The sequence below is a fragment of the Impatiens glandulifera genome, chromosome 2, assembly GCF_907164915.1.
Source record: "Impatiens glandulifera chromosome 2, dImpGla2.1, whole genome shotgun sequence".
Lineage (NCBI taxonomy): Eukaryota > Viridiplantae > Streptophyta > Magnoliopsida > Ericales > Balsaminaceae > Impatiens > Impatiens glandulifera.
This window is the reverse complement of record NC_061863.1, coordinates 39,615,918-39,632,747: the sequence shown is the minus strand read 5'-3', so window position 1 is coordinate 39,632,747 and position 16,830 is coordinate 39,615,918. Positions and strand designations below refer to the sequence as shown.

Genomic DNA, 16,830 nt, shown 5'->3' with positions numbered 1-16,830 from the left:
ATAGAGACAAAGATTAGAGAAAAGCGGCGTAAAAATTTGAAAACCTAATCAATAAAAATGTTTTTAGGTATAATTTGAAGTTTTAGGTTCGGAATGATATATTGGTCTTAAACCTACAAAATATATTAGTAAATGAGTCAAAAATTTATCTAGGTCAGAAAAGTTTTATGTCGATTAAAATAGGTACAATTTGGAGCCCAATCTATAAATTGGACAATAAAATTCTTATTTATTGTGTTGCATTTATAATTTAAAAACTTTAACTAGTTTTTAAGATAAAAATTCTCATTACGTCATAACTCATTCCAAAGAAAAAAATTATTGGTGGTTGATATTTCAAAATTTTAATTTCTAAACTAATTATTGTAATTATTTATAACTCAATTTTTTCTCTAATTTTGAACAACAAAATCAAGCCTTTCCTCAAAAACATGTTTTATTACATTCATTACTATAATACATTTTGGCTAGAATTACTAAATAATTATAATATTTCCTATATTTTCTAAAAACTATGATTAGATTCTTAGAAAAGAGTATCTTTTGAGGAAGAAAATTGAAAATTATTAAAGGTCATTGATTATAGAGGGAGTAAGTAATGAAAAATGGAATCATGCATGGACTCATCCTATTACAGAATTTGTTTATCCTACCTCTCATATCCCATTCATCCTAATTATATATAACTAGCATGTAACATGTGCATTTGCACAAGTAATAATTTAAAATACCGTGAAAAAAATTATGAATAACATTTTAAATTTTATTTTCAACCGTTTAAGTTTATGGGCGAGTCAACCCACAATTCGACCCAAGTATCAATTTACTCAGTATAATTATATATATATATATATATATATATATATATAGATTAGTTAGTTAAAACATTTAACTTATATTAATGTTAACACGTCCTGTGTTCATCAAATTTGGTGTATGATTTTAAATATATAATTTTAGTAGCCTAGTTGGTTAAAGGGTTGTACTTGTTTTGTTAGGTTTCAAGTTCGAAACATACTTCAAGCATTTTTAATTTTATTTTTCACCGTTTTCAATTTATGAGCGGGTCAATCCGCAATCTGAACCAAGTATCCAAATTAACCACAGTTCTCGACCCGACAATCCAGACACTTTGAAAATAAGCATCATTATATATATATATATATATATATATAGATATATTAGTTAGTTAAAAAGTTGAACTTATATTAATGTTAAAACGTCCCGCGTTCATCAAATTTGGCATTGAATTTAAAATATAAAGTCTTAGTAGTGTAATTGGTTAAAGGGTTGTAATTATTTTGTTAGGTTGCAAGTTCGAAACATACCTCTTGCATTTATAATTTTATTTTTAACCATTTTAATTTTATGGGCGGGTCAACCCACAATCCGACCCAAGTATCCAAATTAACCACAGCTCTCGACCCGACAATCTATAAACTTTGAAAATTAAGCATCATTATATATATAGATTATATATAGTTCAAAACATAAATGATAATGGCTAGAGAAAAGGGAATGAAGAGTTTATACAAAATTATTTTTTCCTATTCAGTACTATAATGATTTTCAACAAAAATCTATTCACTTATCTCATAAGAATTGTACATAAAAAAAAATTAAAATCAAAATTATATTTCTTCTTTTCTAATTTTTTAAAGTTATGAAAGACTTCGTAGGCAATAAATATATTGTCTTTTATTTGTTCACCCTTTAAAAAAATCTCAAACTCTTGACAAATAAGAAGGTAAAGGTGGAATAGTAAGGGTAATTTAATTAGGATGTGAATTTAAGAATAAAAACGGAATTCGTGTTAATTTATTTATGTGGTTATATATTCAATTTAAATTAATTTCATATTTTTTTTTGTATAATATTAAAACTTTGAACTTTAATTACGAGGGTGAATAAGGTTACATTGACTCGTGATTTTATTCGAGAAAAATGTAACAATTCAGGAAGAGGTTATTCTGGTACTTTAATAAGGACATTTTTTTATTATTTTACGTGTGAAAGAAATGGTACAAAATGAAACAATTCGGGAAGAGGTTGTTCTGGTACTATAATTTATATTTAAAAATAATTAAAACGACCTTATATTAATTCTCATACATAAATCTCTAAAATAGTGTTCGTAAATCGTTCAATTATATATTCTTCTTCTTTATCGATGCGTACACTAGTTTGGAAAAGTATCTTTTGACAAATAATAGTCAAACTCTTAATATTTTGGTTTCGATTTCTAATCACCAAATTTTGTGAATGTGTTGGGTCAAATTATTTTAAAATAAACTAGGGAATAAGTTTATTTAATACTAACATTATTTTGATGATGTTATTAAGTTCAAGCTGAGTGGTCTATTTGTTTTGTACAGGAAAAAATATAAAAGACAACTCTACATTAGACGCGGTCTAAAGCATGTTGTCTCAGACGTCTTACATATTTAGACGAGGTCTAACTCCTTCAGACAGAGTCTAAAGGGAAACGTAGTTAGTCGAGGTCTAACTCCTTTAGGCGGAGTCTGAAGGGAAACATAGTTAGATAAGGTCTAACTCCTTCAAACGAAGTCTTAAGAGATACATAGTTAGACGAGGTCTAACTCCTTCAGACGCGGTTTGAAGGGATGCATAGTCAGACGAGATCTAACTCCTTCAAACGGAGTCTGAAGGGAAACGTAGTTAGACGACGTATAACTCCTTCAGACGTGGTCTAAAGGGATACTTAGTTAGATGAGGTCCAACTCCTTCAGACGGAGTTTGAAGGAATACGTAGTTAGATGAGGTCAAACTCCTTCAGACGGAGTCTATAGGGAAACGTAGTTAGATGAGGTCTAATTCTTTCAGACGCGGTCTGAAGGGATACATAGTTAAACGATGTCTAACTTCTTTAGACGCGGTCTGAAGGGATGCGTAGTTAGACGAGGTCTAACTCCTGTAGACGCGGTTTGAAGAAAAACGTAGTTAGACGATGTCTAACCCCTTTAGACACGGTCTAAAAGAGAACGTCTGATGCCTTGCTTTAACAGCTGTATAAAGGAAGCATCCGTCTACCCCCGATTAATTAGTTACATGCTCCACTTCCTTCTACTCCACTTATTTCAGCAGTCTAACAAGATAACTAATTCCATCAATGAATGAACGCCACATACGCGAATATCCCAAAACCATATATCTAGTACAAGACAAGATCAGAGGATATTCGTTGCACTACTCGTTTAGTACATCCACAATCCAATTATTTAGAGCCTACTGTACACTTGTACTATAGGCGGATGTCCAACGGACACATGCCATGTTTTCATAAAGAATATTCGACAATTGGTGTATCTCAACTATATATGAAAGCCAAAGGACAACGGTCGAAGTGTTTCACACATTCGATTCAAGAAAGATTCTAAAATCAAACATCTCACTTACTGTCTAGCTATGAATACATTGTAATTACACACTGTCTTTTCTGTGAAAAACATCAGTGCTGTAAGTTGAACAAATGTTGTATTTATTTCAAAGTATTTAGTGGATATCCTTCCGGTTTGGAAAAAAGGGTGACGTAGGAGTTTTATCTCCGAACATCCATAAAACTCCTTGTGTTTTTACTTTTTCCATTTACATTCAGTTTTCTAAAGTTTTAAATCTGACGAACACTTCTGCACTTGAATCTGTTTTAAGAGTTTGGAGTATTTGCGAAAAATAGAAAAAACAAATACTAATCCCTCAAAGGATTAATATTGTAGAGTTTATCGTAAGTTGTTCACAATAGTTAGACCCTAGTCTCTATTGGTACCGATCCCAACACAATTGTATTATAACTTGGTGCAATGAAGAAACAATTTTATAAAAACAATATTAATTTTATGGAAATATTAATACATGTATTTGCTTTTTCGACCCAAGACGTATCCGCACATGTGTCTAGACTAGAAAACTTATAGATGTCTACAACCTTCACTCAGATCCTTTGCCCGCCTGTCTAATAACCTAAAAGCTAGTTTGTTTCACTAGTTTTAATATTTATTTTATTTTGTATATTTAACTACATTATTTAATTTAAAAAACTAAAATAAAAATATAAAACATCAAAATAATTTCTTTATAACATAAAGAACAAAAAATATTTTGAATAAAGGTCTGGATATTATTGTATTTTGAAACTAACTTTTTATTTCTTTTCTATATACCATTTTCGAGCATCGCTTCACTCTTACATGTATTAAAAATTTTTATTTATTTTAGACCTAGTACCCATGAAAATTACATAGACACATTCTTTTATAAAAAGATTACACTACAAAAAAAACTGCTCATTTGCAACAGGTGCTCCGCAACTATCTTTGCATTAAAAATGGCCTTTAATATTTGTCTTAGCATTATTTCGGAATTTCGCAACCACATTTGTAATTACCGAAAAAAATTGCAAATCGCTGGTTGCAAATTTTCATTGGTGTTTACATTAACTGTTTCAACAATATTTCCACTAAATACAGAAATATTGCAGAAAATACACTTTTTCTGAAGCACCATATATTTTATTATTAAATTTAATGTTTTGCAATAGAAATTCCAATAAGATAAATTTGTTTAACAATAAAAATATATTTAACATAAATTGTACTAACGCATAAAAATATGAACTGCAATATGTTTCGCAATAGCCAATATAACAAATATATGAAAATGAAGTAATAAAATTTGTATCTTTCTATAAAAGTATCTTCAACAAATACTGCAATATCTACACATTTTATATGAAAACGTACATTCAATGAACACTTCATTAGTTTATAAAATTATGTTACACAATACTCTTTGCAATAATATATTTATTTTTTACTGCAATAATCTTCGCAATATCTATTTATATTACCCAAATTATATTTTTGTATATTATAGCAATATTATTTGCATTATAAATATCTGCAACTTTCTTTGCATTATGATAAAATTGCAACTATTCCTGCAATTACCTTATTCACAACTTTGTATTAATATTAACAATAATTGATACAACTCCATTTGCATTATTTATAATGCACGATTTGCATAATTCAAAATAATATATTTTCAAATTTTGCAATAAATTTGCATAATTTTTACAACCTTCAGCGCAATATTTAAAAAACAAATATTGTAATTCAATAGAATTCAAATTCCTATATATAAATAATACCAAAACCAGCTTATATTCATCAATAATTCCTTTATCAATGCTTAGTACACCAACATAAATTCATCACAAATTTGCAAAACACATTTGGAAATGAAATTCACCAACTACTTGGATTTGTTCCATTAATATGACCAAAAATATTAACCAAAACATGCCAAATTTTATACAAAATGGCATTTCCAAATAACTCCTAATTATGTTAGCTTCAATCCATCCATCTCTATTTGTCCAACCCTGTATCAATTCAACAAAATGAGAAATTAGATTGACTAATTAGTTTATATATTGAACAACATACAATTCTAATTTTCTTACAGCTTTTGAAGCCCAAGACTCATCACACCCATCATTGTGCATTTTCCAATAGCATTTGACAACATTATACAACTCATATATTGGTCATAAAATTAAACCACTTGACAACATTAAAAGAACTCATATATTGCACATAAAACTTAATTGCTTGAAACTTACTAAATAAATTTCATAAAACACTAACCTATTAATTAGACAACATTAAAAAAGTCATATATATTGAACATAAAACTAAATCATTTGAAATCTTACTAAATAAATTTGAAAAAACATTAACTTATTAATTAGAAAATATTAAACATGAAACTAAATCACTTGACAATAGCATTATGTCAAACCTATAATTCAACATACAATTCAACAATCTTTATCAGCCAAATAGAATATCATTTTCATTTGAATATGAAGCATATTATCAAATTAAAAGTTGAATCACTAACCTTCTTCATCAGACGTTTGGGGGATATAACCATTTTGACACGTTTAGAAGTTGAAGCTTTCGTCTTTGGAGCCTCTTTGTCTTTTTTTGTTCTTCTATCACCAATTTCATATTCACGTACATCCTACAACAAGTAATAAGCTTTGTAAACACATAAATAATATTATTAACAAAACTATAACTTTATCAACCAAATCATACCTCGTCAGATTCTGTATATTCAGATTCACTTAGATCCCGTTTTCTTTGAGATTTTTGTGTACTCATATTGTAAGATACCCTGTTTAACCAATATGAAATACAAAAGCAATTAGATCTTAAAATTGAAGAAACTGCAGTTTTAAAAGTTAAATAAGATATTCAAACAACCCTAAACTATAACCTAATTCTATATTAACTAACATGTCAACACAAATAGATAATCTAAGAGCATCATATTAGACTTGAACTATAAACAATATCTATTATAAGCTATTTGAATTGCATCATATTTCAAATAAGTTATAATCATCATATTTTAAATCACATTTATAAGCTATTTGCATTGCAACATCATATTAGACTTGAACTATAAACAATATTTAATTCAGTAAACCAATATGACTTCAATGAAAGCATAACATAATATAAATCATCAACAATGTCTAATTCAGTAATATAAACATAATATAAACAATTCATACTGTAATATAAGAATTCGTTAGATATAATAATATAAACATAGCAATCTAGACTAAATATTTAGCAATCTAGGAATATTAGCAATATTTAGTAATATAAACATAGTTCATACATAGTATAACTGTAATATTTAGCAATATTTAGTAATATAAACATAGTTCATACAATAATATAGGAATTGGTTCATAACAATACTTAATTAGGGGAAACTATAATATATAATCTAAACCATTAGGGAAAACTATAATAAACAAGAATATCAACAATAAACAAAATCAATAGCTAAGAATGAGAAGAAAATTACCGTTAAGAAGGAGAGAAGTGGAACTAGAGAAGGGTGGCAGGGTATTAGAGAATCATCTAGGGAAGCGGCGGGTTTGGCTTGGCTACAGAAGTGTCTAGGGAGGCGGAGGATTTGGCAAAAGAATCGGGTAGAGAGGCTGAGGGTTTGACTAAAGAATCGGGTATTATAGAATGGGATTTGGGGAGGGTAGGGTTTAGGATGTGGGCGGCAATGGGAGGAGCGGGTTTGAAGAGACGGCGATGGGGGGACGGGTTTGAAGAGACGAAGAGGCGGCGGAGTTTGGCGATGGGGGAAGGGATTTGGGGATCTAGGATTTGGGCGGCGATGGTAGGAAAAAGAGGTTTGGAGAGAGAGAATGAAATGTAGAAATGATAGAATGGAGGGAGTTTTTTGTGTTTAAGGGGAGTTTTGGCGCAAAAGGAATATTTACGCGGTATATTAAAAAATTTAGACTGTAGGTAACCGCAATAATTTTTGCATTAAACAATATATATCGCGAATTAATTTTGAACTAAAGAGTTCTGCAACTACCTATGCATTAAAGTGGAATATAGCGCTGAACTGCAATAGTTTTGGCAATAATATATATTGAAGGCCAATGCCGTTTTTAATGCAGATCCCATGGCATATTTGGTAATTATTTTTCAGCTCTCGGGTAAGAAATGCATAATTAGATAGCAACTATCTATGCATTAATTTCCATTTAGCGCTGAACTGCAATAGTTTTGACAATAATATATATTGAAGGCAATGCCGTTTTTAATGCAGATCCAATGGCATATTTGGTAATTATTTTTTAGCTCTCGAGTAAGAAATGCATAATTAGATAGCAACTATCTATGCATTAATTTTCATTTAGTGTCGAACTGCAATAGTTTTGGCAATGATATATATTGAAGGCAAATGTCGTTTTTAATGCAGATCCAATGACATATTTGGTAATTATTTTTCAGCTCTCGAGTAAGAAATACATAATTAGATAGCAAATATTTATGCATTAATTTCCATTTAGTGTTAATGCAGATTCAATATAATTTTTAGAAATTATTCTTCTTAATGCAGATTCAATATAATTTTTAGAAATTATTCTTCTTATTCGCGAGCAACAAAACATGCGATGTTAAAAGACTAGTTTTCATTTCATATAATGAGAATATTACAGAATTTAACAAAATATATTACGCAAAATCATTAGCAATTAAGTCAACAGTAATATTTCAATCTACAAAATCAAAATATGTCATCTCCTGATTGTTCTTCCCCTTCTAAATCTTCATCATCTCCATTTGTACTATTATTCGAATCGGTTTGTAGATAATCACTTTCCTCCGAAGCACTTTCAATCAATTTAGTTTCATCAAATCCATCTAACTCATGAATAACATTGGGATCACTCAAATCGATCACATCATATAAGGAAATATGAAGGGGAATATATAATTCTATGGTAGGATACTCTTGTTGATACACCACTCCATTTGTCCATATTTCCTCTATCTTTCCTCTTGCTTTTGTTTTGCAAACGGCCATCCATCTAGAATCACGATCATTCGTTGTGGTTGGATAGTTCGAATAATAAACTTGTATAGCTTGTTGAGCAAGAACAAATGGGTCGTACTTAGTATATTTATGTCTCATGTTCACGTCAATCAATCTATATGTTTCATTAACTTTAGTACTTCTAATATGATTAAACCACAAAGATTTAAATAGAACCACATGTAAACATGGACCAGGGTATTCTAATTCAATAATCTCCTCCAAAAGTCCATAGTAATCAGAATCATTTGCATGAACGCAAATACCACTATTCATGGTTGATTTATTAGATCCAAAATCACCAGCTCTCCACACATATCCATTAATGAAGTACGTTGAGTTGCTGGAGTTTTGGGACCAAATGATATGAAATATGTTAATTCTTTGTGAAGCTGATCCCTTCTTTGTTCTTGTAAAACCTTCAAAGTGAATTATTATAATGTTTAGATCGGAATCATAATGAGACTTGACATCTTTAGTCATAATAAAAAATCACCTTTGACCGGAACCATGATGAGAATTAACAATCCGTTTCATTAGGATTTACTTCAGCATTCATACCACAAAATGTCCTTAAATAATAAAATAAAATAAGTTATCAAATTCAAAATAAATAATTATGATATGATCGTTCAATACCTATAATATGGATCCATCTCTGAAATATTTAGTAGGACATATGTGTAAGCAACTAATATTTCTTTGCTGGTCATGAATCTCTTTGAACCACCACTTCCACGTCCTAGGTAATTGAAAATAGAAATTGGTTGTTGATTTTTGTTCAATGACCATTCCGTGTTCCTTTGAGGTTGTCTTTGTTTGTAATTTACATTCGATTCAAAATAATACGAAGCAAATGTTGATATTTCTTCAAGAATATAGACATTTCATATAGATGCTTCAATTATAGCCTTGTTTTTCACCTTATTCTTAACACTCTTTAGAAACCTAAATTAAAAAGGGTACAAATTATGGTGGAAAAATCTTCTATAGGTTGCATACAATTAGTGGAATTTGAGCTTGTAAGTTATCCACTTTGTCTTGGCTCAAAGTTGAACAATTAAGGTCATGCATGAAATTACTTAAATCAGTCAAGGTACCCCAAACGAATTTATCTAATATTTTCCTTAATGCAATTGGCAATAACCTTTCTAAAAAAACATGACAATCATGACTTTTGAATCCAATCAATCTAGATTCGGTTGTGTCAACACATCTTGACAAATTGGAAACAAAACCATCTGGGAATTTCAACGTCTTCAGCCATTTATAAATCAAGATATTTTCTTCCCTTGTCAAAGTATAAGAAGCCTTCTTAGGCTTACGATACAATGTATTATGATCAATATGTAGCTCTGGACGATTGCAAACAAGAAATATAACCTTCCTAGCATTAAGATTGTCCTTCGTCTTAGGCTTCACACTCATAATGGTATTATAATGTTTTCAAACACATTTTTTTCAATATGCATAAAATCTAAGTTGTGTCGAATGAGAAGTTTTGACCAATACAGAAGCTCCCAGAAGATACTTCTCTTCTAAACCTCTTAAAAATATTTCAATGCATTCAGGTTTATTATTGTACATCCAAACTCGATCCTCCTTCATTTTGCAATCTGTAATATATATATATATATATATATAATCAATTATAAGATTAAAATGTATTTATCTAAATATATAAATGATGTTGTATATAAAATCATGTATAAGAATAATATATGATATATATAATAAGAGACAAGATAAGAATAATATGTTAAATATATAAAATGTATTCAAGATCTTGATCTTTGTTCATCAAATGGTGAAGATTCTCTAAAAATGTGAAGATATACATTAAAATGAGAATATTATCTACTTATATATATAAATTATGAAGATAGAAGATAGAGACATATATTTACCTTGATATTAAATGAAATTATATATATTAAAGAACTTGATGATCTTGATCAAATGATGAAGATAGAAGATAGAGAGATAGAGAGATGGAGATATTGAAGTATGTAATTGTAGAAGATGAAGATGAAGTGAAGGAAGTAAGTAAACAAGTACATTGGTAGTTGGTGGTAGTTAGAAATATTAAATAATTTGTTAATGCTAAAATTATTACTAGTGTAATTATTTTTAACGTGAAATTAATATCCGCAATATGTTTTGCAATATTATATAATATCAATACTGCAAACGTTAAAGCAATTCGGTGTTGAACAATGTGTAGTGCAAAATTTACTGCACTGTCAAACAGGGGAATTATAACAGTGAGTTGAAAAATATTTACTGAAAATACAATTCATTTTGCACTATTTTTCGCAATAATATGTATTATCAATATTGCAAAGATTAGACCAATTCGACATTGAACCCGATTAATTGCAAATTTTACTGCACTATCAAATAGGGGAATTAGAATAGTGAGTTGAAAAATATTACTATAAATGTCATTCATTTTACACTAGTTTTCGCAATAAACGCAGTCTGAAGGGATGTGTAGTTAGACAAGGTCTTACTCTTTTAGACGCGGTATGAAGGAAGTCGTAGTTAAACGACGTCTAACCCCTTTAGACGCAGTCTAAAGAAGAACGTATGATGTCTTGCATTAGCAGCTGTATAAAGGAAGCATCTGTATACCCCCGATCAATTTGTTGCTTGCTCCTCTTCCTTCTACTCCACTTATTTCAGTAGTTTGACAAGCTAGTTAATTCCATCAATGAATGAACGCCACGTACACGAATATCCCTCAACCGTATTTCTAGTACAAGACAAGATCAGAGGATATTCGACGCAATATTCGTTCAGTACAACCACGATCCAATTATTCAGAGCATGTTATACTCTCGTACTATAAAAGACCGTCCAACGGACACATGCCACGTGTCCTCAAAGAATATTCGACCGTTGGTGTATCTCAACTATATATGGAAGTCAAAGGAAAATGGTTGAACTGCTTCACACATTCTATTCAAGAAAGATTCTGAAAACAAACATCTCACTTACTGTCTAGTTGTGAATATATTGTAATTACATACTGTCTTTTCTGTGAAAAACATCAGTGTTGTAAGTTGAACAAAGGCTGTATTTGTTTCAAAGTATTTAGTGGATATCCTTCCGGTTTGGAATAAGGGGTGACGTAAGAGTTTTATCTTCGAACATCCATAAAACTCCTTGTGTTCTTTCTTTTGTCATTTACATTCAGTTTTCTAAAGTTTTAAATCCGACGAACACTTCTGCACTTGAATCTGTTTTAAGAGTTTGGATGATTTACGAAGAATAGAAATATATACTAATCCCTCAAAAATTAATATTGAAGAGTTTATCGTAAGTTGTTCACAATAGTTAGACCCTAGTCTCTATTGATAATAGTTAGACCCTAGTCTCTATTGATTATACCTTGGTGCAATGAAGAAACAATTTTATAAAAATAATATTCATTTATTACATTTTCTTAATTTGAAATATTAATACATGTATTTGGTTTTTCGACCCAAGACCTACTTCCATTTTAGTGTCTAAGCTCATAGCCAATTATGCTATCCTCACATGTGTCTAGACTAGAAAAATTATAGATATCTACAACCTTCACTCAGACCCTTTGCCCACATGTCTTCTAACCTAAGAGCTAGTTTGTTTCACTAGTTTTAATATTTATTTTATTTTGTATATTTAACTACCTTATTTAATTTAAAAGAATAAAATAAAATATTAAACATCAAAAAATATTCTTTATAACATAAAGAAAAAAAATATTTTGAATAAAGGTCTGAATATTATTGTATTTTTAAACTAACTTTTTATTTCTTTTCTATATACTATTTTCGAGATTTTTGAGCATCGCTTCACGCTTACATGTATTTGAATTTTTTTTTATTTTAGACCTAATACCCATGAAAATTACATAGACGCATTCTTTTATAAAAATATTAATACCAAAATTAAACATATATTAGACTTAGATTCACCTCTAGAAGAATGTTTTAAAATAGAATAATTAAATAACATGTAAAATAATAAGTTTTTAAATTTACGAGCACATTAAAGTATAGACTATAAGGTTACAAACAAATGAAACATAGAGTTGATGTTCTCTCCCACGTTTAATTAATAACCGAATCAAGAATAAAATCTTTAAAGTACATTTAAACATTCTAAAAACTTGTATTTCCTAATTATTCAAGGAGTAATTAGGTGGCACTATAAAAATGTCAAAACTAGTTTACATTAACAATTTTAAAGTACTCTAGTCACACTTAATATTTTGGTTGTTAATCTCACTCGAAATTCTAAAAAAAATAAGTTACAAGGCAATACTTATCGATTTCTAAATCCTCTTTTCAAGAGGTTCAATTTTAGTTTTTCACAATCTATTGAATGTGATATATTATTCTTATACTTTTTGCAATTAAATTAAATATTATTAAAGAAAATAAGAAATTAGAAAAAATATAAATTAGAGATCATTTATTATAAATGAATTAAATAATTAAAATTAAATTAAATAATTAAATAAAATATCAAATTTGAGTTTTATGCTTTACCATTGAGTTATCTACAATCTATTTAAAATTTATATTGTAAAATTAACTTGAAATATAATAAAGCATTTACAACCATCTCAATTACATATATATCTACAAATTTTGAATAAACAATAAATGATTGCATAAGGGTGAAACATGATGAAAGAACAAAGAAATATAAGTAAAAAACACACGACACCAAAACATTAGAAAGAAAAACAATTAAGATGAAATTTTTTATTTGTTCCATAGATATTATTAATGAAATTAATACATGTCAATGGTTCTGAAATGAAATGACGAGTTGTAGAGACACTTTAGATTGTTGATGAACCAACTTCAAATTGGTTGATGGTGACTTGTGATACATTTGACGAGGATTAGTCGGCTCCCTATTGACTACAGATATTAAAAAATTTCTAATTATTAAATAGTTAATTCAAATATTGATTAATTTAACATTTTAACATTATTATAAAGTGTTCATGACATCATTTATTTGTATCCTTTCACATAACCTTGATTTTGTATTACTATCATTTATTACAAATCATATAACAATTCTAAAACAACTTAGTCATAATCAAAATATAGAAAACATATCACAGGGAGGTATTGTAATTCTAAAACAACTTAGCCATAACATGTTTTCAAAATTTTTATTTCTAGAATAATTATTGTAATTGTTGATAACTCAATTGTAACTCTACTAGGCAAGAAATGGAACTTCAGGGAGGTATGTAATTTTTTTTTCTAATTTTGAACAAAATCAAGCCTTCCCGCAAAAACACGTTTTATTGGATTAATTATAATATATTTGGGCTAGAATTACTAAATAATTATAATATTTCCTGTTTTTTCTAAAAATAAGGATTAGATTCTTAGAAAATAGTAGCTTTCCAGGATGAAAATGGAACCATGCATGGATTCATCCTATTACATCATTTGTTAATTCTACTTTCCATATCCCATTCCTCCTAATTATATATAATTATATATAGTTCAAGACTTAAATAATAAGGGATAGAGTGAGGGAATGAAGAGTTTATATAAAATTATTTTTTGGATTTAGTACTATAATGATATTTAAGAAATTTTCATTCAATTACATCATAAGCCTTGTACATAAAAAATATAAAATAAAAATACATTTCTTCTTTTCTCATTTTTATAAGTTATGAAAGACTTTTTAGGAAACAAATATATTGTCTTTTATTTGTTCACAATTTATAAAGCCTCTAACTCTTGACAAATAAGAAGGTGAAGTGGGAATGGTAAAGGTAATTTAATTAGGATGTGACCTTAAGAATAAAATCGGAATTAGTATTAATTTATTTATGTGGTTATAACTTATATATTCAATTAAAATTGATTTAATAAATTATTTTTGTATAATATTAAAACTTTGAACTTTAATTACGAGTGTGAATAAGGTTACATTGACTCGCGATTTTACTCGAAAAAAATGTAACAACTCGGGAAGAGGTTATAAATAAAGAAAGAGATTAGTGAACAATGGCGCAACAACTTAAAAACCTAATCAATAAAAATGTTTTTATGTATAATTAGAAGATTTTTGGCCCGAAATGATATATTAGGCTTAAACTTACACAATATATTAGTAAATGGGTCAAAATTTTCTAGGTGAGAAAATTTGAAAGTCGATTAAAATGTGGTTCAATTTGGAGCCCAAACTACAATTTGAGAAATAGAATTAAAGTTTATTGGGACACATTCATAATTTAAAAACATTAACTAGTTTTTAAGATAAAAATTCTCCCTACATCATAACTCACTCCAAAAGAAAAAATTATTGGTGGTTGATATTTCAAATGTGAGTTTTATGCTTTACCGTTGAGTTATCTACACTCTATTTATAATTTATATTGTAAAATTAACTTGAATCATAATAATGCATTTATTGACATCTCAATTCCAAATATATCTACAAATTTTGTATAAACAATAAATGATTGCATAAAATAGAAACATGATGAAAGAACAAAGAAATATAAGTTAAAAACACATGACACCAAAACATTAGAAAGAAAAACAATTAAGAAGAAATTGTTCATTTTTTTCATAGATATTATTAATGAAATTAATACATGTCAAATGGTTCTCAAATGAAATGACGAGTTGTTGAGACCCTTTAGATTGTTATAGATTGTTGATGAAGAAACTTCAAATTTGTTGATAGTGACTTCTGATACTATCGACGATAACTAGTTGATTCCCTATTGAATACAGATATTAAAATTTCTCAAATTCTTAAATAGTTAAACAAAATATCGATTAATCTAACATTTTAACATTGATTAAAAAGTGTTCATGGCATAATCTATTTGTATCATTTGACATAGCCTTGATTTTGTATTACTATGATTTATTATAAATCATACAACAATTCTAAAACAACTTATTCGTAATAAAAATATAGAAAACATATCACACCATAACATGTTTTCATCGTTTTGTTAAGGCTTCAGCTATTTAGAGATTTTGATATACAATTTTTTAAATGATGTATCATATAAGTACAAAATCAAGAATTCATCAAAGGATAAAAATAAAATTCATCACAAACATAATTTAAATAATATTTAAAACTCACTAAATTTGTAATTTGAATCCCAACATAAGAATAAGAACAACTATTTTATAGTTACAAAGAATCACCAATTATCTCAAATCGTGATGAAATTATAAAGAGCTAAAATAAAATATTTTTAGATATTTTTCAACTAGAACAAGTTTTGAATCACCATTTAAACGATAAATATGAGAAAAATCTTTAAATAAAACATAATTGAAACAATTTTAAGAAAACTATTATATAATATAAACGGACCAAAATAATCGAAGCTTAGATTTCTCAATAATGAGATCAGACACATCGTAGATCATCAAGAGAAAAATTAAAACTTTCCCATCACATTATATCGTAAATAAAAATATTCCCTAATATGTCATGACTAAATAGATAAGACACTCCGTCGAGATTATAAACACAAAATGAGTTATAAAACATAACAATCATTCATGACCTACAAAGAAAGAAGCAAAATAAGAGACGGAGAAGAATGTTGAAAGAGAGTATTATAAAAACATTAATACAATAGGTTTCTTATATAGAGATAGAGATTAGAGAACGGCGGCGCAACAGCTTGAAAACCTAATCAATAAAAATGTTTTTAGGTATAGTTTGAAGATTTTCGGCCCCAAATAATATATTGGGCTTAAACTTACACAATATATTAGTATATGGGTCAAAATTTATCTAGGTCATAAAATTTGAAAGTCAATTAAAATATGGATAAATTTGGAGCTCAATCTACGATTTGGGCAATGAAATTGTAGTTTATTGGGCGTATTCAAGAACTTTAACTAGTTTTTAAGATAAAAATTCTCTCTACTCATAACTCACTCCAAAGAAAATAATTATTGGAGGTTGATATTTCAAAATTTTTATTTCTAGAATAATTATTGTAATTGTTGATAACTCAATTATAACTCTATTATGCAAGAAATAGAACTTCAGGGAATTATGTAATTGTTTTCTAATTTTGAACAACAAAATCCAGCCTTCCAGCAAAAACATGTTTTATTGGATTAATTCCTATAATATATTTGGGCTAGAATTACTAAACAATTATAATATTTACTGTTTTTTTTCTAAAAATAAGGATTACATTCTTAGAAAGTAGTATCTTTTGAGAAGAAAATTGAACCATGCATGGATTCATCCTATTACAGAAATTGTTAATTCTACTTCCCATATTCCATTCCTCCTAATTATATATAATTATATACAGTTCAAGACTTAAATGATAAGGGATAGAGAAGAGGAAATGAAGAGCTGATA

At 28.2% G+C, this 16,830-nt stretch overlaps 1 protein-coding gene across 1 annotated transcript; it reads right to left on the bottom strand.

The window, feature by feature from the left end:
- Positions 1 to 5,200: 5,200 nt before the first annotated feature.
- LOC124928206 lies at positions 5,201 to 7,287 on the bottom strand. Its single transcript, XM_047468737.1, has 4 exons — positions 6,907 to 7,287; positions 6,123 to 6,201; positions 5,923 to 6,045; positions 5,201 to 5,401 (listed from the first exon to the last, which is right to left on the bottom strand). The coding sequence occupies exons 2-4, from the start codon at positions 6,186 to 6,188 to the stop codon at positions 5,231 to 5,233; spliced, it is 360 nt and encodes a 119-aa protein (XP_047324693.1). The 5' UTR covers positions 6,189 to 6,201; positions 6,907 to 7,287; the 3' UTR covers positions 5,201 to 5,230.
- Positions 7,288 to 16,830: the final 9,543 nt, after the last annotated feature.